At 38.0% G+C, this 26,267-nt stretch overlaps 1 protein-coding gene across 2 annotated transcripts in view; it reads left to right on the plus strand.

The window, feature by feature from the left end:
* The window catches only part of MFSD14A (major facilitator superfamily domain containing 14A), a 41,819-nt gene continuing 15,552 nt past the window's right edge, over positions 1-26,267 (plus strand). Inside the window, exons 1-5 of one of the 2 annotated variants that reach the window (XM_044238756.1) lie at positions 1-208; positions 13,886-13,981; positions 23,478-23,540; positions 24,336-24,463; positions 26,150-26,264. In XM_044238756.1, the coding sequence (XP_044094691.1) occupies positions 125-208; positions 13,886-13,981; positions 23,478-23,540; positions 24,336-24,463; positions 26,150-26,264 (486 nt within the window). In that variant the 5' untranslated portion in view covers positions 1-124. Of the gene's footprint in view, positions 209-1,836; positions 1,856-13,885; positions 13,982-23,477; positions 23,541-24,335; positions 24,464-26,149; positions 26,265-26,267 lie in introns of those variants that run through there. The other variant, XM_044238757.1, reaches the window with a different exon arrangement.

Here is a 26,267-nt window from a genome sequence, read left to right on the forward strand (position 1 = left end):
CCCTCAAGATGGCGGCGGGCGCCCCGAGCGGCTCGGCCCGGCAGTAGTGGCGGGACAGCACTCGCCGCTGGGGCCGGCCGCCCCGGGAGTGGCTGCAGCAGCGCCAGGAATCGAGGATGGTAAAATGACCCAGGGGAAGAAGAAGAAACGGGCCGCGAACCGCAGTATCATGCTGGCTAAGAAGATCATCATTAAGGACGGAGGCACGGTGAGCTGGGGTACCGCGCCGGGGAGCGTCCCTTGGGGCCCCCATCCGAGCTCTGCCCCCAGCGCCGCCGCCACCAGCCGCCCGAGCGTCCCCGCCCTCCCCCACCCCGTCGGTGGTGCTAGTGTCTGAGCCTCCTGGGCCTTCTTGTTTCTGCTCCCTCGTCCCGGCCTGCGGCCTCCGGGGCCCGTCCTCCTGGTTCGGAAAACGCTTGCCTCTCCCGCACCTGCCGCCCTCTACATCGGCGGCCCCTGGAGGCCCCGCGGCCTCGATCCCCACGTGCGCCTCCGCCGCGGGCTGGAAATGACGCCCGGCTCTCCGCCGGCCGGCCCCTCGCGTTGCCCGGATGGTGCTGGTCCCGCCGCGCCCCTCGGCCCCGCCGCTTCGCCTTCGGCCCTGCGGCGCCTCTGCCGCGGCCCTTTCGAAGATGCTGGGAGCAGTCCCTGGCTTCCCATATGCTGCTAACCCGGTGGCATCTGGCGTGGCGACCCCGCTGGGGCCCCTCAGTGCCTTCACTTTCTTCTTCCACCTCCTTCTGGGTCAGTGCTCGTAGCTCCTTCCCGTGGGGTAAACACTGTCAGAAGGTGGGCTTTCCTCTTGACTTCGCGGAGTCGGAAGCGTGACGGAGGACACCAGGGGCCTAGACTTAAATCCGCTGGTTTCCAAAGAACAGTAACCAAGTAACCACCCTCTTGTTTTAAACTCACTTTGTTTATTTATAAAATAAAAGACGCCAAATAGAGTTATCATGGCCTGAGGATTAGAAGACACTTTGAAAGGAAGACAGAGGGCAAGAAAAAATTGTGCTTTTTAGAAACAGTTGTCATCACAATAAACTTTATGCAGTGTGCTGTAGTTAACCAGCAGGGGACGTAGGATTTTTAATTGAAAATTTAACTCGCCTATACTTTTTTATGCTGAAATTTCTCCGTTGCTACTCTCCAGTCTTTGTTGCATTCTTTGACATTATGTTCTGAAATAGAATGCAGAGGTAAAATACGTGTTACACTTTCTTGAGAAGTGTGCAGAAACGATTCCTCTTATTTCATCCTTATATTTATTCATTCATATATATATATATATATATATTTGGATATTTGGAGCCCGGTTCAACAGCTTGCATATTGCTAAATATGTACAATAATTAGGCCACCACTGAGGATTTGCAGAATCCATTTGAAATAAACGACCTTTTTTTTTTGGACATTTCAGAATAGGGGCCCAATCCATATGCTAAAATTTAGAAAGCTTGGGACATGTGCAGCAATTTCAGAATATACTTTTAGCTAAGTGTAAAATTAATTAGATGTTATAGCTTTGACATGTAGTGAGAAAAGAAACTTCAGGTCCTTAGATCTTTTTGTTGTACTTGAATAATTAGAACATTATTTTGATTAAATCATTTGTGAATAGTCAGGCCCTTTTGATGAAGTTGGTTAGAACTATGTGGGGAGAGAAATAGCATGAACGAATACTGGTTGTTTTTGTTAACCATAGGGACTTGATATTTTAACTTCTATATAAAATCTACAAAATAGAAGCAACAAAGGATTGTATTATATAAAAGCAAGTGATTTTTAAGATCCATATTCTCTGCAAAAGATTAAGAGTGGAGTTCTGATCAGGAAACACACCTTCCTTTTTCTTAAGGTAAAGTTCAGTTTTGTTACCTCTTTGGATTTTCGTTTGATTCACTTTACAGCAGATGCTTTCATTCCAAATCCTGTGAGATTTGGAAGAGATTTTTATGTTTTATCTTACTTATTAAAGTTGTGAATTCGTGGCTTGTTTTTGGAAGCAAAATACAATTTTACGCAAACGTCAGTAAGTTTTTAAGAGGGCACATTGAATAAATGGAAGGTTTTCTTGAGAACTATGGACATGTGGGTATAATTATTTATCATTTTTATACACTTGTGTTGCACTTTCCATTCTAAAAGCATTGGACACCTCTTTATAATACAATATTTGTTTATGTATCTTTGAATCTTATAGGGCCTATTATGGATTCAGAGTGATAAAAACACACTTTAACTTCTTAAAGAAAAAAGTATGTACTAGCACATACTTTAGAATTTTTTGTGGTAATTGCATGTATTCCTATATTGATTTTATATGCACACATACACATGAGATATTTATATTTTCAGAAGAGTCAGGGTAATTTTTTACAGTGTTTGTATTTTAAGCTACTCTAGCTGTAAATGAAGAAAGTATATTATAGTTGTAGAAATTTTAAAATGGCACTCCCTTTTCTGCTTCTCTACTTGTAATTGGTCAGACTGCCCTTAAAGAAAGGGAATAAAATTGCTGATTGGTATTTTGCGTGTGTGTGTGTGTGTGTGTGTGTGTGTTCCACTGGTAGGTGGATTCATTCTGTCAGGTGTCTGAGGCTGTATCATCATACTTCACAGTCTCTGAACAGTATTTTGGATCCTTGGCCAATGATATTGACCTGTCCTCTTTTGTTTTCTTCCTAGTGTTCAACAGTGTTAGTAAAATTATTTTGCCTCATCTTTCTGCTAAATTATTTGCTTCGTCTTTCTGCTAATGATGTCATTGTAAGCCTTATCAGCCAATTTTCATATTTATAACCAAAACTAATAATGAGTTAATGACTTTTCAAAAACTTAGAACGAGTTAATGACTTTTCAAAAACTTAGAACAGATTTGTTGCCATTTTGACAGTTGAAGAAGTGAACCCTTCTAAATGAACCAGGTTAATCATAATTTACTAAACGCTTTTCTTGAAATTGTATTTGAATATGCTCTGAAACCAGGGTGAGCCTAGTAAATTGCCAATTTGATTCATACACAGTTAAGGGAAATTACATTAAGGTGTGTGATTCTGTATCAGGAGTTTTTTGTTTTTGTTTTTAAGATTTTATTGATTTGATGGAGAGAGACACAGCAAGAGATGAATCGCAAGCAGGGGGAGTGGGAGAGGGAGAAGCAGGCTTCCCGCTGAGCAGGGCTGGATCCCAGGACCCTGGGATCATGACCTGTTCGATCCCAGGACCCCTGGATCATGACCTGAGCTGAAGGTAGACACCCAACAACTGAGCCACGTAGGTGCCCCATATATCAGGAGTTTTTAACTTGGGTGTGTACACTCTGAAGTTGTTTGCAGAATTTTCTTTGACTCTCCATTTTTCAAGAGAGATTCCCAAAAGAGTCCATACCTTTTCATAATTATAGTAGAGTTCCACAGATTAAATTCAGTAGGTATATATTTATACCTATATACCATTTTTGTATACCATTTTACTGTATACCATTTTACTGATGAAAGTAATTGTAATATTATTGGTGGATTTGCTTTCTGAAGCATCCTTATGTGGAAATACAGTTTTTGTTACAAAAAGAAATTTTTTTTTTTTTTTTAGATTTTATTTATTTATTTATTTGACAGTCAGAGACCACAAGTAGGCAGAGAGGCAGGCGGGGGTGGGGGTGGGGGGAAGCAGGCTCTTTGCTGAGCAGAGAGCCAGATGGGGGCTGGATCCCAGGACCCTGGGACCACGACCTGAGTGGAAGGCAGAAGCCTTAACCCACTGAGCCACCCAGGTTTCCCTTTTGTTACAAATTTTAATGAGTGTGACATATTTATGTATTATTCAGTGCAGACCATTTAAGTTGGTTGAATTAAAAGTGCATTCTAACATTTTAGAATACTTCCAGTTTTTTTGTTAAATTCTTACCATGTATTTATTAACATTGTTTATAAAATTTGTTAGAGGCTAAGAGCTAAAGAGTTAAATAGATGAAGTATTTGTATTGTCAAAAATAGAACTTTTAAATGGTTTTTTGAAGTTTGCTTATTTTTTTAACATGATCTTTATTTTTTTTTTTTTTAAGATTTATTTATTTGACAGAGAGAGAGAGATCACAAGTAGGCAAAGAGGCAGGCAGAGAGAGAGGAGGAAGCGGGCTTCCTGCTGAGCAGAGAGCCCAATGTGGGCCTCGATTCCAGGACCCTGGGACCATGACCTGAGCTGAAGGCAGAGGTTTTAACTCACTGAGCCACCCAGGTGCCCTGTTTTGTTTTGTTAATACTGTTGTGGGACTGCATCTCTGACAAAGGGAAAAATGTCCAATTTTTTCACAAATAAGTAGGTAAAATGACTAAAGATTTGATAGAAAGTCCAGCATGTGTGAATTGCGTTGTTGAAAACATAAAACATAAAATTGGTATTTGCAAAATGAAATATACCCAGAGAAGCAAAGCACCAGATTTTTATTCCTTGTATCTTTGAGTTTAAGTATGTAAATAGGAGTCTGCAACCATTTCAAAAGTCTGGACCCAAGCTCTGATCCTTTTCTTCCTTCACCTACAAAGATGGCTGAGTCAGTTGCAGGATAGCCCTTAGTCCCCTGAGAGCTGCTAACTGTCTAACTGTGAGGGGGTGGGCGATAGTGCCTTCAAAACACAAGTGTTTTCTGAAGTCAGTAGCCCATGCCCAGAAACATCAGGATAAATATACTATCTTTGGTAAACTTGTGTCAGACAGTACCATGAATGACTTATCTCCTTCCCTCCATGGTATGGTTCAACATTTGCTTTGGTTAGTATGTTTGGGGATAAATTAGTAAGCAGATTTTTTAGATTATATATCTAAAGTTCATCCTAAGTGTAAAGTCCTGCTTCCCAATAATCATAGCACCTGTAGAAATTCGTTTACCAAAGTTTGAAGTTGAAAAAGAATAGCTTGTTCCAGGTAGTATTCTGACAGGTATTTATGATATCAGTTTTTCTATTATTTAAAAGCTCAAGTTGTCTTTTAGCATTATTTTGACTTAGAAGTGTCAAAGTAACATTTCACAGTTGCAGCCAGGGTATATTAAGATCCCTGAAACAGTTTTATCTCTGAGGGCCAGATATAATAGCTTATTCTAAATAATGGGTCTTGGGACATCTGGGTGGCTCAGTCAGTTAAGCACCTGCTTTTGGTTCAGGACATGATCCCAGGGTTCTGGGATTGAGTTCCGCATCGAGTTCCTTGCTTAGTGGGTAACGTGCTTCTCCCTCTCCCTCTGCTTGCAGCTCCCTCTGCTTGTGCGCTCTCTCTCTCTCTCTGACAAATAAATAAAAATCTCTAAAAGGTAAATAAATAATGGGTCTACTTTATCAATAATATATAAAAGCAGTTATGAATTCTACCACGTAAGATACTTTCTCTTCTTAGGTAGTCTTTTTATAAAATAAGGGGTGGTACGTAATAATTCATTTAGCTGTGTAAATTGACTAATTAGAGATCACACCAAGTTTAGGCTCTGTCCTAGGTGTCGATGATAGTTTGATGTTTGTGTTGTTGGTGGTTTTTTATTTTCGATTTTATTTTACATTGTTAGTTCAGTTTGTAGTCATTTGAACCATGTAACCCATTAAAGATGTTCATGGGGATAAGCACTTAATTGAATGATGGCTTAACTTGATTTAGTGGTTACATCTTTTCCTCCTAAGAATGGAGGGGATGTGATGGGCAGTAATGTTGCTTAATCTTTTGAAAATTTACCACAAAATGGGGATCCTGGCTGGCTCATTTGGTGGAGTGTGCAGTTCTTGATTTTAGGATTGTTAATTTTTGAGCCTCACCTTGGGTGTAGAGATTATTTAAAAATAAATCTTAAGGGACGCCTGGGCGGCGCAGTTGGTTGGACGACTGCCTCCGGCTCAGGGCGTGATCCTGGAGTCCCGGGATCGAGTCCCACATCAGGCTCCCAGCTCCATGGGGAGTCTGCTTCGCTCTCTGACCTTCTCCTCGCTCATTCTCTCTCTCACTGTCTCTCTCTCTCAAATAAATTAAAAAAAAAAAATAAATAAATCTTAAAAAAAAAATTTACCACAAGGTAATACAATCTGAAGTTCTATTTTTTTTGTTTGTTTTGTTATTTAAGAGTAAAACTTGATCTCGTCATATTTTTGTTAAATATGTTTAAGAAGTAGTTCTAATTTCTATTTAGGACCAATCTAACTAATATCTCACTTCTGTGATAAAACAGATATTAAATATCTGTCTTTAAAATTGATCCATAGCATATAAATTAAATCTAAAGCCTCACTGCAAATTAAGCCAAAATGGCTTAATTAATATAATAGTGTTAAAAAATGTTTATGGTGATTCATACTTCCAGGAAACTGAGGATTGGTTTTGTTTTCTTTTTGTTCCACGGAGGTAATATTTCTTGCTTTGCTTGATTAAAATTGGAGTAATTAAGGAAAGCACCACTTGACTTTGTGAGAAAAGAAGCATGATACCAGATACCAGCAATAAAGTTTTATATTCCCTCTAGTTATGCCATAATGTGTCAGAATCCCATGAAAACAGCTTTGTAGTTAACAGTACTTTTTTTTAAATGTTCTTCTATGAAAAACTACAATTCTTAGATGCCTGTAACTAAGCATCTTTTTTTTTTTAGGTGTGTAAGACTTTTACATTATCTTATTTTAGCTTAGTTGTATATTGTTCCAAGAAAAATTCAGTGTTTCTTTCTGAATCTATATTTTACTCTCATTTTTGATTGATAACTTGTCAAAATTAAATTCTGAGTTCAAAATTATTCTCCCTTATACTGTATTTTAGTTCTTACCATGTTTATTTTTCCCTTTATTTTGAAAATCTTCAAAACTACAGAAAAGTTGCAAAAATAGCATAATGTGTATTCATTTGCTCATCCTGTAGATTCACAATCACAAATGAACATTTTGTCACATTTTTTTTTCTCTATACATCCTCCTATTTTTTCTGAACCATTAGAGAATTAGTTGTAGACATCAAGACACTTTACCCCTAAAACAATGAGATTGTATCACCTAAGATAAAGGATATTCTCCCACATAACTACAATATTATCACCACATTCAGAAAATTTAACATTTATATAATACTATTAGATAATATATTGGCAATAGTCACATTTCTCTAATTGTCCCAATAATCTCGCTTATAATTGTCTTTGTTTTTGGATACAGAATTTAACCATTGCATTTAGTTGCCATGGCTCTTCAGTCTAGAATAATTTTTTTGTTTTTTATTATATCAATAATTTTTAATAGTCTAGGCCAGTTGTTTTGAAGAATGAGTCTCAGTTTAGCTCATTCTCATTGTTTACTCACATGATAAATTCTGTTTAATAAATGGGATTATAATGCCCAGTTATAGGTAGAATTACTTTTTGTCTCCTGGCCAACAGTCTGTATAAGACCCTGGTTCACTGATAAGTATATAACATAAGTTATTAAAGCCAACATTCTGCATAATAACTGCTGGGTTCATAAACCCATATTGATTAGGCAATCATAGACTTATAATTTGGGAGCAAGACAAGGATTTAGCTAAGAGATTAATTACCTCTTATTGCTGAGAGAGGTAGACTAACTTAATTTCCCTAGCAGTTTAGTAATCGCATGATTAGGAGTATCAATCAATCCATGGTCACGAAATACCCTTTCTATACTAGGCATTGTGCTACACGCTGAATACTAAAATGGAAAAAAACTAGATCCCTACATTTAAAAGAGTAACAGTCTGTGGCAACGTATCAGTGTAACTTAACCGCTGCAACTAGCATAACTCCAGACTTGGGCTCTGGAGTTTCCTGGATAGATTCCATTCCATCTCTTATTTGCTGCATTAGACTATAAAATGGAGATAATAATGTCCAGTTGAAAAGGTTGTTAGGAAGAGAAATAAGATTTTGAATGTAAACGATTATGTTTTCAATATTCATTTCATTATTATTTTAATCTAGTGTATGTGTAAATGTTAAATCCATGTTAAATCCATGTTATAGCTACACAGTAGCCAATAGTGGGATATTAAATCATAGAGGAGGATCTTAATAGGAGATGTTGCTAGCTTAATTAACGAATAAAGATACTGCCCTTTTAACAGTATTTCAATATAGTAATTATACTGAATATCTGAAGTGATAGAAGGGACTTAAAGAGTAATTCATTTACTTTTCTACAAACATTCATTAAACACCTTTGTGCTATGCATGTACCAGATGCTCCAGATCAAAGAATAATAAAGCATTGGTTGGGCCTGTCTGAGAGAGCATGAGCTTAAAAAAGGGAAATTTAGGATAAAATGAAAGAAGTACTTTACATAGCGAAATATAAATTTGTGGAGGTTATCTTGTTTTATAGGCTAGAAGAGTAAGTAAGTACAAAAACCTAGATGATGAAACCATATTTGAATTCTCTTGAACCCCCTCAGATGCCATCTGTTGATATAATCTCATTATCCGAATTTTCTACTCTTAATGCTGTAAACTACTCACAGTGTCAAAAATCTGTACTACTTGTCTATGAACCTTCCCCTGGTCTTTCTGCCCAGGCCGTGATCCTGGTATTCATTCCCTAATTGCCCTAGGATTTTGCTAGTGGATAGATATTCCTTTAAAACCACTAGACCGGGCGCCTGGGTGGCTCAGTGGGTTAAGCTGCTGCCTTCGGCTCAGGTCATGATCTCAGGGTCCTGGGATCGAGTCCCTCATCGGGCTCTCTGCTCAGCAGGGAGCCTGCTTCCTCCTCTCTCTCTCTGCCTGCCTCTCTGCCTACTTGTGATTTCTCTCTGTCAAATAAATAAATAAAATCTTTAAAAAAAAAAAAATAAAAAAATAAAACCACTAGACCTTGAATCAAAAGTCCTACCTAGAGGTATTTGTTATTTTAAATCAGTAAAATATTTTTAAGATTTGTCAATTTTATTAAGATCTTGTATTTATTATTATTATTATATTTGTTTAGGAGGCTCCACTCCCAGCATGGAGCCCAGAAGCAGGCTTGAACTCAGAATTGAGCTAAGGGGCGCCTGAGTGGCTCAGTGGGTTAAGCCTCTGCCTTCAGTTCAGGTCATGATCTCAGGGTCCTGGGATTGACCCCCACATCAGGCGCTCTGCTCAGCAGGGAGACTGCTTCCCCCTCCACCTCTGTCTGTCTTTCTGCCTACTTGTGATCTCTCTCTCTCTCTCTCTCTCTCAAATAGATAAAATCTTTAAAAAAACAAAAAGAGTCGGTCACTAAACAGACTGAGCCACTCAGACACCCCCCCAAGATCTTGTATTACTTTTAAATTTATTGAAAACAAAAGAGATGAATATAGACACAATACAGCTCTCAAAAATTACCAGTACTTTAGGATAAGCAAATATGCCTATCTCTCCCCCACCACCCCATCCCTTGCTTTAAAAATATGTACCTAAGGGTGCCTAGATGGCTCAGTCAGTTGAGCATCCAACTCTTGGTTTCAGGCTCCGGTCATGATCTCATGGGTTGTGGGATGAAGCCCCAAGTTAGGCTTCCCTTGGGGTGCTCTGCTCACACACACACACATTTTCTTCCTAGTTCTGGGAAATGAGAGAGAGAAAAGCTCAGAAGGGTCAGTATATCTAACTATCTTTTTCCATTCTAGTTTCCAGTTTTTTTCTTAAATAAGCAAAACATTCTCCTTGTATGTCAAGTAAGGATATGCTTATTAGAAAAGATTTAGAAAATTCAGAACAACATCATCACTTTACATCCCTTAAAATTGCTACCTAATTAACACTGAGGTGAGTTTTTGTTTTGTTTTTCAGAGTTGAAATTATTTGACACAATTTTATATCTTCCTGCTTTTATTTTTTTTAAACTTAACATTTCCATAAAGATTTTCACATATCATTAAAGATGATCCATAAACAGGGGCACCTGGGTGGCTCAGTCGTTGAGCGTCTGCCTTCGGCTCAAGTCATGATCCCAGGGTGTTGGGATCGAGCCCCTCATCGGGCTCTCTGCTCAGCGGGGAGCCTGCTTCCCCTGCTTTCTCTCTGCCTGCCTCTCTGCCTACTTGTGATCTCTGTCAAATAAATAAATAAAATATTTAAAACAAAAAGATGAACCATAAACAATTTTTGGCTGCATATTCTGTCTGATTTAGGTTTCCATAATTAGATTTCCATATTTCCTACTATAAATGATGCTGCCGTGAACATCTTTTTTTTGGAGCTCCATGCAGTGCTCAATCCCAGGACCCCAGGGGTCAGGAACTGAGCTGAAGGCAGACACTTAGCCAGCAGACACACCCAGGCATCCCTGTTATTAGCTATTTTTAAAACCAATTTTATCTGTTTTATTTTTATGGTGTCTTAGTACTTTAGAATTGGTTTTTGTGAATGCTTTATCTAGATATTAATCATTATTTCTTCCATTTGGTCCTCAGTTTGTTGTCTTCAAATTCAGTTGTGCATGTTTTTCTCAAACTAGGATGCGTAAAATGGATTAATCTTGGGGTGCCTAGGTGGCTTGGTCGGTTAAGTGTCTGCCTTTGGCTCAGGTCATGATCCCAGGGTCCTTCCTGGGATTGAGCCCCACATTGAGCTCCCTGCTCAGTGGGGAGTCTTCTTCTCCCTCTTCTGCTTCCCCTGCTTGTGCGCTCTTTCTCTCTGTCAAATAAAATCTTGAAAAAATGAATCTTTTGTTCTTTCTCCTTTCCTCACAGTATGACTGACTAAACTACAGAAGTCTTATTTTTCATCTTTGATTTTCCCTTATTTGTCCTCTGCTACATCTTGCCAGTCATTGAGTCCTTTTGATTCAACCTCTTAAGTGTTTTTTGCATTCTATTCACTTTCTCTAATCCTACTACCACTATCTTATTATAGTTACTGTTACCTCTCCCCTGTTGTTTCTTCCGTAGTCTGCCTCTGGTCTTCCTCCCTCCCTTTCAAAATCTTTGACACACTGCAGTGAAAGTTACTGTTCCAAAAAGTCCTATAATGCGATGTTAACTCTGGCTTGAAATGTTTCAGTTACCCTGCTGCCTGCAAGTTAAAGGTCTGCATGTGACTTTTCAAGTCACCTTTTCAGTTTCACTTCTCCTCACCTTGCAACTACTTTTACCTCTTCTCCTTAGACATCAGGTACTGAAAGAAGCTGTGATGTTTCCCGTCTTCTGGACTTGCGTATGCTGTTCCTTTTACCTCAGACACTCTTGACCATCATTACCCTCCACTCAAATCCTACCCCCCAAACACACATACGCACCTGACAGTCCCTACATCTTTCCCACTGCACTTCCAGGTCTCAGATAATACTGCCTACCTCCCTACGAAGCCTTCACTGACATTCTCCTCAACCAACTGAGTGCTCTTCACTGAAACAGTCATTTTTAACATCATTTTTTTTGCTGTGTGTATGTTTATCCACATTGTTCTATAATTATCTTTTTATCAGCACTTCCCAAATAGTTTTTACAAGGAACTCAAATGGCCATGAGATACTGCCAGTTCTATGAAAGAAGGATTCCATCAAGTTTGGAATCCAGTGCATACTGTATCTTTTTGGAAATTCATAATGTAAATTAGCATGTGAAAGGTCCTGAGACATTCTACTAAGCATTTCACCGAGGACTGACTATATGCAGTGGTGAACAACAGCTTGGACCTTACTAAATCCTAGGGTTGTGTTTTGACCTTTTCTTAAATTAACTTTACTTACTCTGTTTGGTACTGGATATCACCCCTTCCTAAAACTGATCCCTTGTCCTTTGTAACACTGTATTCTCTTAAGTGTCCTGGTATTTCTCTGACTTTTTCCTTTATTTTTGTCGTGGTTCATTTTCCTCTGCCCACTAAATGTTGGTGTTTCTTAGAGTCTGGTCTTAGCCCACTTCTCTTTTCTCACTTCCTCTTCTCCCTGTAATCTCACCCACTCTGGTGGTTTCAGACATCATCATGCTAACTCATTGTTTTAGTGCGTCCTCAAAAGATGATAGAAATGTTTCAAGTACAAGGGGCAGTGTCTTAGTACGTGAAGTAAATCCAAGCCTCTTGGGGAAAAAAGCTGCGACGCTACCAGCTTCCACTAGTAGACAACCAAGCTAAAAATTTGAAGTTGTTCTTCACTCTCCCTCCAAGATTTCTCAAGTGCTGCCACTTTCACATCCTCTGTACTTATTTCCATTACCTCCCCTCCGGTGTCCTTGCCACTCCTCATTTTATGCCCTCATCATTTCTTCTTGAAACTGATTGAAATAGCCTTCTTTTACATGCAGTTTGCTCCCTGGTTTCCAGCTTTAGGAAATCATCATGGTGTACTAAAGAAATGCAGGTCTCATCACACCATTCTCTTGCTTGAAACCCTTTAGGGGTTCTTTGTGTCTCTGGAGTAATGATGAGAAACTCCTTAACAAAGCTTAGAAGCTGCCTCTTCTGCCTTCCTCTCTTTACTCCATGATTATTCCTTTATTCTCATCAGTCTTCAGCTGTCATGGCACTTCTCTGTTTCATTATGGCTTTCTCTGGTAAGATTGTCCATACTACCTCCTTTTCTTATAATACTCTTTCCTTGCTTCCTTATACTATGTATCTCTTTTATTGCATTTGCACATAAGCAGATGATATAGAATGAGGTTTTTTTCCTCTCTGGCCTGTGAGTTCCTTGAGATCAGGGAATATGTTTTAATGGTTTTTATAATCTTGCACCTCTGGTGCATAGTAGGTGCTCTGTAAATGTTTGTTGAATGAATGAGATCTTGAATAAATTCATTCCCAGCCGTGGTCCTTAACCTCTTGTGTGCCCCACCTCTCTTGTCTGAAATTCCTAAACTGCCAGTTTTACCAAGGGGTTTTTAGATACCTAAATTCTGAAGATTGGGAGAGTTACATGTTTTTTTTTTTTTTTTTAAATAATGATGTTGCATTATGACAATATTAAAAGTGATGTGGCATCATTTTTAGTGTATAGAGAAATCCAAACCCTTAATAGTTGCCACTTGAGACTATTGAATATACTTTACAACTTACGCATGGCATTGTAATATGTATTGATTAAACTTGTCTTTTTATTATAGAAACCTGTTAGTGGAGACTGCGTTAATGTTACAGGTCATTGGCTCTTCCATCAATTTAATATTGCCCTAGAATACAAAATTCAACAACTAAAGTAATTCTTAAGACATTGTTAGCAGCAGTATAAACTCCATTTTGTATTTTTCTTTCTTCTGTGTATCAAATCCCAGATCTACTGATGTACTACTCTGGGGCCTCTTCTGCTTTTGAGCCATGTTAATATCTTGCCACCTGCTTCATTCATGTTTTGAGGTTAGTGCAGTTGCCTCCTGACTGTTAACTATCCTCACTTTAACCCACTTATCATCCATCTGCTACACCTTTGCCAGAATGATCTTTTTTAAAACTTTTATCTGATCACGTGAGTCTTACCTGACATCCTTTAGTGGCTCCCCATTGCCTTCAAAATGAACGACAGACTCCTGAGCATGGAAGCTAGTCGCTGTGCACTTCTAGCTCACCTCGAACTAGCGTGCAGCCCATGCTTGAGATGGACTGAACTCTCAGAGTCCTGTCATGCCTCCTGCTCTCCAGCCTTACAGCCTTTGATAGAGGCTGTGGCCTTGACCTCTCATCCTCATCTGTCTGACTCCTTTTCGTCCTTTTAATCTTCCTCTGGGAAGTCTGATATTCCCATCCAAATCCTAGACTCTGTGTTACTGTTGCGCACCGTGCTTACGTGATGGACAGGAACACATGTGCTTACCTTGAGGATAGGGACAGTAAGTTATTCAGACATTTCACATAGTGCCAGTACATGTATGATCCCAGTAAAGATCGACTGTTGCCGTAATTGTTAGTCATTCCGGAATGCACTGTTAACTTCTTTAAAATCTGTTTTTATAGCCTCAAGGAATAGGTTCTCCTAGTGTCTACCATGCGGTTATCGTCATCTTTTTGGAGTTTTTTGCTTGGGGATTATTGACAGCACCCACCTTGGTGGTAAGTAATCTTTTAATTTATTTATTATGGACTTAAATCTCTTTTTGTTCAGTGTCGGGGGGGGGGGGGGTGGGAAAGGTGGTCCTTTTTTTTTTTTTTTTTTTTTTTTACCTTTCCATGGTGAATTCTTATACCAATATTATCAGCTCTTCAGTACTGTATTTTACTGGTTTAGTTGTCTTTTCCAACCTTTACTTCTCCCTTACTTTGTGGGGAGGGCTTGGCTGGGTGAGATTCTTCTTGTGAATACTGCCCTTGGGTAAGCAGGGGCTCATTCCCCACTCTGGATAGGGTAGATGGGATTCTTAAACTGAGACGCTTAGGAAAAATGTTATCTATGACCTGAATTACTCAGCATTATTATTTTGAGATTCATTCATGCAGCTGCATTTTCCAAATGCAAGTTTCTCTTAGGTTAGGGTAAGTCTCGAGAGGTAACCTTTTCACAACCCTAAGCTGATTTTGCCCAAATATCCCAAGGTTTAGAACCTTAGAAAAGACGTCCCTGCTAGTCCAAACAATTCAGATGATAACTAGTTTTCTCCTTTTGGTGTAGATCAGGGGAATGGAATAAAGGAAGGAGTAGTTATGGAAGTAATACCTTGAAAGGTGTAATTAGGATAAATGTATGGCTTACCAAATCTAACAGAATTTTAAAGTGATATGCTTCCTTATATTTTTTGAGATTGTTTGTTACACAGGAAAGGTTTTCACAAAAACTTTTATAAATAAATTATATGATCATATAAGTAGATTTATGTTCTAAAAAAGAAAGAAAATTTCCATTCCATATATCTCCATATTATATGGCTACATAATCATTACTGGAGCTACATAAAATATGGATGTTTAATAGTTGTTTTGAATATATAGGGCATATTCATCAGTACTGTTAAAACACAATTCAGGGGGCACATGGGTGGGTCAGTGGGTTAAGCCTCTGCCTTTGGCTCAGGTTATGATCCTCAGGGTCCTGGGATCGAGCCCCTTATCCATCTCTCTGCTCAGCAGGGAGCCTTCTTCCCCCCCTCACTCTGCCTGCCTACCTGTGATCCCTGTCTGTCTCTGTCTAAATAAACAGAATCTTTAAAAAACAAACAAACAAACCCCAAAACACAATTCATAAGACCGGGAAATCTCAAGTAAACACAGTTTCTTCTATAAATAAATCTTGCATTGCAAGTTAGAATAGTCCTGAATAGTAGCAGTTCCTGACATGTAATTGTAAGAATGCTGATTTGAGTTTGTTTTCATTGAGATCTTTTACTTTTTAAGAAGGATTTACTTGGGTGGCTTGGTTGGTTAAGTGTCTGCCTTTGGCTTAAGTCATGATCTCAGGATCCTGGGATTGAGCCCCACATCGGGCTTCCTGCTTTTCCTCTCCTGCTCCCCGTGCTTGTGCTCGCTCTCTCTCTCTCTCTCAAATAAATAAATAAAATCTTCACCCCCCCCAAAAAAAAGAGGATTTACTTGTAATAGGTCATCAATTGTACATTAATAGATTTTCAAAATAATTGAACTGTGGACTTTTAAAATACCTGAACTTTTTTTTATTTAGTAATTTCTGATGGGAGTCCTTCAAAAATTAATTTATACATTTCCTGCCTTCATAATCCATGCTGTACTCTGATTTGAAATTTCATCAGGTGATGCAAAGTTCATTATGACATTTGTAACTTCATTATATTGTAATAACCTGATGTCATGGGTTACTGAGGTGCTGTGATAATTGTGTGGTCTCACACTTATATTCGCTTACCTCATGTTCCAGTGTTTTGTTTTTTTATAGTCTACTACCAGTTTAACATATAAATCTATCTGGTGGAGCATCAGTCCTATTTAAAAGCATCAGTCCTAGTTCAAAGTACTTGAGCTTTGTGATAGTTAACAGTTCATTTATATTTATATTATGGTTGTTCAGGCACAGTCCTAAGCACTTGAAATGCATTATCACTATTAATCGTCTAAGTCCCCTTATGGGTGAGGTATTAGCCTGATAATACAGACGAGAAAATTAAGGTTTAGAAAAATTAAGCAGCTTATTTGCAGCTACTATGATGGTAAACTGCAGAGTTGGTATTTGAAACTAGGCTTGCTTTGTTCCAGTGCTAAGCCTAGGGGAAGGCTGGGAGTAAGTGGTTCAGACCTGTGATTTAGGTAGTTAAGATTATTAGCAGTCTGAAGGGTAGCTAAGTAGAGAGATGAAAATGTTTTGGGTAGTTGTTTGTGAGCCATCAAAAAAACTTTTTGTGATATTTCCATAATTTGTCAACAGGATTTAAAGTGTATATAGCAGTTTTTAAAATTTGCCTCTATTATATATTCTTTAGATAGGTCAGGTTTTTGTCTAACTTTGATTTTTTTTTCCGAATTGGACAAAAGGAGACTGTCTTCTTTAAGAACAGGAAAGAGTCCAGTTATTTAGACGTAAAGGCTTGTTTTTTAGTTCATTTATTGTAGCTAACTTTGTGCTTAGTATATTTTTACTTTTTTTGTTAGCTGAAAAATGGGTAGTGCTTTTGATTTGTTTTTTCTTTTCTTTTCTTTTTTTTTTTTTTAACTTTATAAAATGTTGAATTGCATTCTGATCAGGAAAATGAAAGTTGCTAATTTGGGAGGACTTAATGATTTTATTTATTTTTTGCCAGCATGATTCTATTTTTTGTAATAATATCTATAACATTGCCAATTATTTGATTTATAGCAAGAATTTCTTCACCATGGTTGTTAAAACGGTATTTTTAATTCCCGTATTTGTCCTTTATATCTGAATTTTTAAATGGTGAAATGGAGTTGTGGTTATTAGGAAGAATTGTCTGTAATACTATCATAGTCTTAACTCTTTATCTTTTCCCAATTTTACTTCATTAACAATTTTAAAGTCAAGCGTCCTCAGAAAAAAATTTACATATAAATGACTATTAGGCTCAGAATTTTATTTTTGTAGTTCTTTTCTTATCTGTACTGTATACATATTTTTAAATAATTGCAGTTTTTGTGTTCTACATTTTTCTTTGTGTGATGGGGAGATCCAGGTGGGGTTGGGGGTGGGACAGACTTAGGCAAAACAAGGATTGAGCTGTCCTGATTAGATTGTATCTAAATGCTGAGATTTGTTATATTGCAGATTCTTTCAGGTACTGCAGCCTGCAGGCATTGGAATAGCAAGAATCTTTGAAATATCTCTAAAGAAAATTGTGTGTGGAAGCACATGTATATATAATTATTTTCTCTATATAATATCTTACTTTTGTTGGGTCCCCAATGTCGGGTCCCCCAATAATAGGCCCATGGTCAAAGGAGCAAGACTGGTAACAAAGCGAAGGTCAAGCAAAGCTTTATTTCATGCCAAGCATCAAGAATCAAACCGACCGGTCGGGACCGCCCCTTACAGAAAGAGCGACCCCTCCCTACCTCACAGACTAACTTTTCTAGAGCAAAGGCCATGTGGTTGGGCCTGGCCAGCCACAGGTGGCCAATGAGATTGTAACACACAGAGAAAGCTACACAGTCATGCTAAGTCGCTCACGGGTGGCCAGTTGAATTTCAATTTACCCTATAGTAGACATTTGAACTAGCCTATCTCCTTGGTCAGAATTGGCGCCCAAAAGGCAGGGCCCACACTCCTTGGTAGCTAGGGAGACAATATCCGCGCTCTACTGATTGGGTGTCTCCGCCTGACCCGACTCATCCCTGCATTCGGGCTGTCATTTCCACCTGACCTGACCCACCCTTGTATTTGGGCTTTGTTACCTGGGACTGATTTCCCAGACTTGCTTTTAAGTAAGTTCCCCTGGGGATGGGGAGTGGGGCAGGGTCAATTTAAGTTTTACTGCATAAACAACAAAATGGCTGTTCAACCGAGGTGGGGCCGCTCTGGCTAAATAGGCCCGTACGCTTTTTTTTAATAATTAGAGATGCAGTGTATGCTTGTTGTAAAACATAAAGCAATATAGAATTGTGTAAGGACAGAAAAATCCCCTGCAATCCTACCTACCCCTCCAGTCAGGCATCAGCAGTTTGATAAGAGATCTTGGCTTCAGGGTAAACTTTACCTTTCCTGTTAGGACAAACCAGCCAACCAGAGATGAACATTTTCAGCAGTTAAAAGGTACATTTGTCACTGTTTTTTTTTTTCTTACTAGAAGTGAATTTTAATGATACTTGGGGAGTTTTATCAAAATATCTGGGCCTTGTACCCTGTCCTGCTGAAGTCAGAATCTTTCAGGGTGAGGCTCAGATGCATATTTTTTAGAAGTGATTCTCATATATCTAGTATATATCACTAATTAAGAACCAATAGATTAATTCAGTGTGGATTTAAAAAGGTTTTGCTCACTTTGAGGCTTTTTGCTTTCAAATGTTTGTTGTTGACTTTCTGGCAATCTTCTTTGTTTTAAACTTCTATGCTCCCTTATTCCCCACCCCCATGTTGGTGTTGGGGACATGGGGGAGGGCAATTTCAAGGTACAAGAAGGCACCAAATCATAGTACTTCACCCTCTTTCTAAAAGTCAGTTAACTTTAAACATTTTATTTCCATTTTATGTGCTTTGAAATGGATTATAACCTAGAGAGTCATGGCTCTTAACTTTTATTTTTTAAAAAGGAAGAATGAAGGGATGCCTGGGCGGCTCAGTTGGTTAAGTGACTGCCTTTGGCTCAGGTCATGATCCTGGAGTCCCAGGATGGAGTCCCCCATCGGGCTCCCTCCTCTGCAGGGAGTATGCTTCTCCCTCCCACCCTCCCACTTCTCATACTCTCTCTCTGTCTCAAATAAATAAATAAAATCTTAAAAAAAAAAAAAAAAGGAAGAATGAAGATGAAGTTATAATTCAGTTTATTTGTATTTTTTCTTTTAAGATTTTATTTATTTGTTTGACAGACAAGTAGGCAGAGAGGCAGGCAGAGAGAGAGAGAGAGAGAGAGAGAGGAGGAGGAAGCAGGCTCCCTGCCGAGCAGAGAGCCCAGGATCCTGAGATCATGACCTGAGCGGAAGGCAGTGGCTTTAACCCACTGAGCCACCCAGGCGCCCCACTTTATTTGTATTTTAAGTCAGTATCTCTCCATACATAGCTCTCAAAAATTGTAAAGTTTTAACACTTTAAATTTTTTCTCTTAAGATTTTTGTTTATTTATTTGTCAGAGACCACATAAGCAGTGGGAATGACAGGCAGAGGGAGAAGCAGGCTCCCTGCTGAGCAAGGAGCCCGACATGGGACTCGATCCCAGGACCCTAGTATCATGACCCCAGTTGAATGCTTAACTGCCTGAGCCAGGGAGGCATTCTAGCATTTTAAATTTCAAAGATTTTCTTTGATTTATTCATTTAACAGATAACCAATATTAAGATACATTAATTATAATAAATAGGATTATGATGTTTAGGATTTATTAGCCTTAGTTTTCTTTTTTCTTTTTTTAAAAACTGTATTTATTTATTAGGAGAGAGAGAAAGAACACAAGCAGGGGAGGGGCAGAGGGAGAAGCAGACTCCCTGCCAAGCAAGGAACTAGATTCAGGGGCTCCATCCCAGGACCCCAGGACCATGACCTGAGCTGAAGTCAGACGTCAAACCTACTGAGCCACCCAGGAGCCCCTAGCCTTAGTTTTCAAAACCAATGTCAAGTTAAAGAATTCTTTTTAAAAAATTTCATGTGATTTCCATTATCTTTGAGTCTTAAACTCATAGAACTTCTAGAACCCTTTGTTCTCTAGAACACAGTGAAAGAACAAAAGTTGTGTTTTAATGTGGAGGACCTGCCCAGGGGAGGATGGTGAAGTCTCCACCCACAAGGAGATTTACATTCACTACAAAGAATTTTAGACTGCCAAATATTTTTTGAAGACTGAAGTCTAACACTTTGAGAGGCTATATGTTTGGTTCATAGTGGGTATTCAATCAGTGATGATTAATATATTAGATAAAGAGAATAATAGGTTTAAGAATCCATAATGCTAAGAAGTGACTTAACTTTTTTGGTCTGTGGTTCTGGAAAAACTAGGCCGGTGTTTGATGGTTCCAGATGCTCAGATGCAATGTGTGTTATGGAGCGAGACCCTATACTTGAATTCTCCAAAATTCTTCAGTATTTCTTCTATGTAAATGGCTTAGCAGCCTTTGCTACAGAGATAGTCCTAAGACATTTAATATTTTAAGGACTGTTTCTTCTAAAAGTTTTAGAATTTCATAAATTTTATGACCTATAAAATTTCTTGGGAAATACTATGTCTTTTCCTATTTGGCTCTAAGTCCAGTGCTAAAAGGATCCTCACAGATTAAAAATCTTCACATTTGTATTGTTAGATTTGTCTCTATGTTAAAATTTTGCTAAAAAATCAAACAGGAGGGGCGCCTGGTGACTCAGTGGGTTAGGCCTCTACCTTTGGCTCAGGTTCATGGTTTTAGGGTTCTGGGTTCAAGCCCTGCATGAGGCGCTCTGCTCAGCATGAAGCCTGCTTCCTCTTTTCTCTCTGCCTGCCTGATAAATAAATCTTAAAAAAATCAAAACAGGAATGTTTGTTTATCTTAATTTAACTACACTTTTTTTTTTTTAAAGATCTCATTTATTTATTTGACAGATAGAGATCACAAGTGGGCAGAGAGGCAGGCAGAGAGGGAAGTAGGCTCCCTGCCGAGCAGAGCTCAATGAGGGACTCTATCCCAGGACCCTGAGATCATGACCCAAGCTGAAGGCAGAGGCTTAACCCACTGAGCCATGCAGGTGCCCCAGATTTAACTATATTCCTTTTGGGGTTGTAAAGGTTTTTATTTTGTAACATTAGCTAAATTGCATAATTATTATATTAAGTCACTTTGGAAACTGTATCAGATAATTATGAGCATTTAGTGAGTAGTTACTAAATGAAGGCATTCTGTGAGGCACTAATCAAGATAAAGATATATTAAATGCAAGGTATAGTGTATTTAGTACCTGTCCTTAAGAACTCTGAAATAGGGACGCCTGGGTGGCGCAGTTGGTTAGACGACTGCCTCCCGCTCAGGGCGTGATCCTGGAGTCCCGGGATCGAGTCCCACATCAGGCTCCCAGCTCCACGGGGAGTCTGCTTCGCTCTCTGACCTTCTCCTAGCTCATTCTCTCTCTCACTGTATCTCTCTCTCAAATAAATAAATAAAATCTTTAAAAAAAAAAAAAAGAACTCTGAAATATAATCGAAAGGAAATAAATATTAAATACATGAAGAACTGAAAAATACTAGAGCCAAGTAGTTCAGTGATAAAAGAAATTTCACAAACCCTTTGTGACTGTCGAGTCCTATAATCACTTCCAGTTGGCTCTAAAAGAGGAAATGATTGCTTTGGACAGGAAAGTTTGGTGACAAGAGGTGCAATTTGGAAGGTTTGGGGTTGGCTAGAGAGGCAAGTTGAGGGGAACAAACATGCCAGATGGAGATGATGTCCTGTATGAAAGTGAATCTTGGAAAGCATGAGAATATTTAAAATGGTGAAAAGACCAGATTGTTAGAATGGAAGATAGCTTGGCAAAGTGAATCATTAGCAGTGAGATCTAGCATATCATAAAGCTTTTTGTAGGCATTCATTATGGTCTTCATTCTTTGCAACATACTTTTTTTTTTTTTTTTAAATCCCTACAAAGATTTGGCCCTTAGTAATTATTGGAAGAAAACTGTATTTGATTTGTTGCAAAAAGTTTGGAGATACCACTTTAGGGAGTTTAAATCTTTTCCTTTAGTGCAAGAACTGGCAAACTATGGCCAGATATATAGAGCAAATCCTATACATCATGTTAGTAGCCTGTTTTTCATGAATAATGTTTTATTTGGGGCACAGCCAGACCATTCCTATACATATAGTCTTTGGCTGTTTTTGTTGAGTTGAATACTTGTGACAGAGACTGTATAGCTTACAAAGCTATAAAAAGATACCTGCTATCTAGTTCTTTACAGAAAGTTTTAGCACTGTGGACAGTTTGGGCCAACTGATTATTTGTTGTGAGGGGCTGACCTGCGTGCTATAAGGTGTTTTGCAGCATTCTTGATCTCTGCCTCTTAGATGTCGCTCCCCATCCAAATTTTGACAATCAAAAATGTATTCAGACATTCTTATATAACCCCTGGGGATCAAAATCACCTTCAGTTGAGAAAATATGTAATATATATCATATAAAATATTAGAGACAAAATAAACGAATATCATAAATATGTGCTTTTTCCCATGGTAATGATTTTCTTTGACTAAACATTTCATTTCTAATTTTCTTTATTTGTACATGTGAGTTCATTTTTGTTAAATTTCTAGTTTTGGGCATAAGAGTAACTGAAGAAAAGGGAGCATTTTAACCCCTCTAAAGGTTTTCTTACAAGATGTCAGAATGTACACTCAGCATAGTTTTTCTTCCTAAAGAGATTTCCCAACTTTCTTATTCTCCATATTGCCATTCTCTCTTGTATTTTTTGGAGAAACAGCATGGTATAATGGGAGAAGCAGTGGCTTTTAAGTCAAGCAAGAACTTGGTTGCCTCATCTGTAGAGTGATATTTTATATAACCCATAATGTTGTTAGCATGAAATAAAAGTATATATAAAGCCTCTGACACATAGGCTGTAAAAATGGTAGCTGCTCCTTCTTATTTTTTCAGTAATTTTTTTATAAAGTATCTTTTTTTTTTTTTAAAGATTTTTATTTGTTTATTGTACAGAGATCACAAGCAGGCAGAGAGGCAGGCAGAGAGAGGAGGGGAAGCAGGCTCCCCGCTGAACAGAGAGCCCGATGTGGGGTGTGTGGGGCACCCTGAGATCATGACCTGAGCTGAAGGCAGAGACTTTAACCCACTGAGCCACCCAGGCGCCCATTTTTCAGTAATTTTTCCCTCTAGTTGCTTTGTCAACCAGTGGATACCCAGTGGTTCACCTGCTGCCCATTGAACAAATTAATGTTCTGTGGTTTGAGACTCGGTCTTAGAAAGAATAGAGTAACTTGTTATACATTTTCAGAGGTGGGGATTTCTTTTTCTTACTTTATGGTGTCTTTCTAGATTCACTTTTCAGCAATTAAAATTTCCCTATTCTCCCAGTCTCCTATCTCAATAATGCCTGCACCTGTCTGTAAAGGAATTGTAAGTCAGTTATATGTGGCAAACAGTGAAGGCACCACATAGTAAGTGAAAGCATGGACTTTCAAACCCAGCTTCCTGTGCTCAGTTTCAGTTTTGCTACATACTATGTAATCATGTGTAGGACGCTTAACCTCTGCCTGTATCAGTGTTCTTGTAGGATCATTAAGAGGAATTGAAGGAAATAATATATGTAAAGTGCCCAGTTTAGTGTTTTGTGACATTGTAAATTCCAAATAAATGTTTGCTATTAATAGTACTTACTCAAATGTATAGCATCAGACAAATCTGAAAATTTACAGGAAATAAAATTTTGTGAAGGTATTTTTAAAAATGTAAATGTAGAAGTTTTACTGAGAGTAAAATGTGGTATGAGATTTTTATTTTGTATTTTTTCTTTAGGTATTACATGAAACCTTTCCCAAACATACATTTCTGATGAATGGCTTAATTCAAGGAGTAAAGGTAGGATCAGTGATGTATTTGCCCACGTACACACAGGCACATACACTTCCATGTGTATACCTCTGCCAGTATAACAGTTAGTTAATAGACAAATTCACTGTTAATTTTTACAATTTGAGTATATCTTGGGGGATTGCTTAACACCTCAAAAATGAACTGGGTTTTAAATATGATCTTTATTATTAAAGAAAAATATATTGACTTTCGTTGGTCATCTAAAAATGATCTGACTCAAATACAGACAACTACATATAATGATCAACTACATCATAACAGATTTATGTGTTGGCATTTTTATTTCAGAGAACTAAATGCTTTTATAAGCTAACAGCAAACATACAGCCTAAAGAGAAAAGAACTATTAAAAAATACATAAATATAAAACTATATGATAAAGTCTTGATTTTTGTACATACTCTCTATTCTTGATTTCATTTGACCAACAAGGTTTATAAATAGGTAATTAGCCTATGAATATAAAAATTAGCCTATGAATATAAAAACAGATAACTAACATGATATTCTTTCTAGAATTGCTAATGTGGAATTATTGTGTTGGGAATTCATTAGAGCATTTCATATGAACATGCAACCAGAGCCCTGCAGGTGATTCTAGACGATCTTGGGAAAGTTTTAAATTTTATATAGACAAGAAATAAGTTATCTAAAGTTTTGCTGGTATTATGCTTATGGTAGAAATAAACTTTAAAAAATTCTTCTATGATAGTAGAATGATTTATTTTTGGCTCATTGGTATAGATTGTATACATTTTTTTTTCATTTATTTTTTTTTAGGGGTTGTTGTCATTCCTCAGTGCCCCACTTATTGGTGCTCTTTCTGATGTTTGGGGTCGGAAATCCTTCTTGCTGCTAACAGTATTTTTCACATGTGCCCCAATTCCTTTAATGAAGATCAGCCCATGGTATGTGCATAATCAGATCACAATGGTTAAATATCCTTCTCTTCATTGTTTTCTGAATAGTCCTTAATTTCGTTCACCTTTTTGCCATCTTACCTTTTATATAGATTTTAATTTTATTCTTCCAGTATTCTTTGATGCAGATAAGAGGGTCCTTAAAAATATAGTGGCTAAGTAATAGTTCGTAATGATTTTAGAACTAGATACTTCTATAGGAAGTGTGTAGACTATTGGCAATAAACTGCTTTTGGATTTCACAGCCCAAAATAATAGTTGCTTAACATCAAGGAAGCTTCTTTCTTTCTCCATATAAAAGAAGTCAGGAGTTGAGCAGTGTAGAGCTGGTTTGGCGGTTCTGGGGAACCAGACCTTTTCTATCTTTGTGCTCTACCATCCTCTGCTAGCACTTCCAATGTCCAGTATGGCTGCCTGAGCTCCAGCTTGTGTCACACTTCAGGCAGCAAGACGGAAGGAATGGCAAAGAAGAGCACACTGCCTTCCTATAAAGAAACTACACAGTTCTCATCCAACCTCTGCTTGTGTCTGTCTGGTCAAAGTTCAGACATATGCTCCTCCTTGTTACAAGATGCTAGGCTCATGGTGTCCTTAACTGAAATCAGGATTCTTTCACTGAGGAGGAAGGGAGGGAAAGCTAACAATGAGAATGATTTTCTCAAGGTAATAGAGCCCAGTTTTGTTGTAGCTTTATTAATTCTCCTAATGTTCTACTCCACTGCATATGAATGTTAGTTCTGCATCACAGATGGGCTATATTTTCCGTGGCTATCTATAAAGACTAAGGGAATATAAGAGCCAGGATCTTCCTCTTGTAGGTTAGATAGATACAATTCTGAAGGCCAAACCCTTGATGAATGCTAATCACTCAAATGAAATCTTACCAGAGGAGTCTAGGAGATGAACAAAAGATTGGCTGTGAACAACTGTATTAGAAAAAATTTAGTAAGCAATACAACCCTAGTGGAATATTTTGAAAGTTCATTATGATGACACATGATATTTAAAACTAAACATTCAACATTACAATAGGAATTTTTTATTCCTGGCCAGTTATTTTGAAATCATATATACCGAAATGTAGTTTGCTTTTTAAAATAGCTTTTTTCACTCTTTACGGTAATTGTCTGTTCTCTGTTTCATTTATGAGTATTGCCACACAGGTTTCTTCTATGTGAAGACTGAAATGTTTGTTTTGCCAACATTTGAAAAGCCAAATATAGCTTATGGAAAAGCATCTGGCTTATAGAGGCATAAAATAAATACAGAGTAACTTGTTTCTCCATTGTACCCACTGAATTTTGTGTTTTGTGTAGTGCTATGGTGGGAAATAGTAATAGATTAATTACAACAGAGTTTAGTTTGTTGCTCTTTTTAGCAAAACCAACAATAAAGCCATTTAACAGCTCAGCAGTTGGGTAAAATATTCACCTGGATATATTGTCTAATTTTAAGTATTCCTGTATAGTAACTGAATTGCTTTTGAAGGGTAACTTCTAAGAGTGTATTTTCTTTATATCTATGGCTTATGATTTATAGAAGAGTCCGTGAACTTAGTAAGCCATTGACTGAAATTAGCTGTTTTTTACTCTAACTCACTTAAGGGAATAAAGGAAAGTTACGGTGTAACGGTAATTATTCTGACGGTTCTTGTCAATTTTTTTCCGATCCTAGGTGGTATTTTGCTGTTATCTCTGTTTCTGGGGTTTTTGCAGTGACTTTCTCCGTGGTATTTGCATATGTGGCAGATATAACCCAAGAACATGAAAGAAGTATGGCTTATGGACTGGTA

Source organism: Neovison vison, chromosome 2 (assembly GCF_020171115.1).
Source record: "Neovison vison isolate M4711 chromosome 2, ASM_NN_V1, whole genome shotgun sequence".
Classification (NCBI taxonomy): Eukaryota; Metazoa; Chordata; class Mammalia; order Carnivora; family Mustelidae; genus Neogale; species Neogale vison.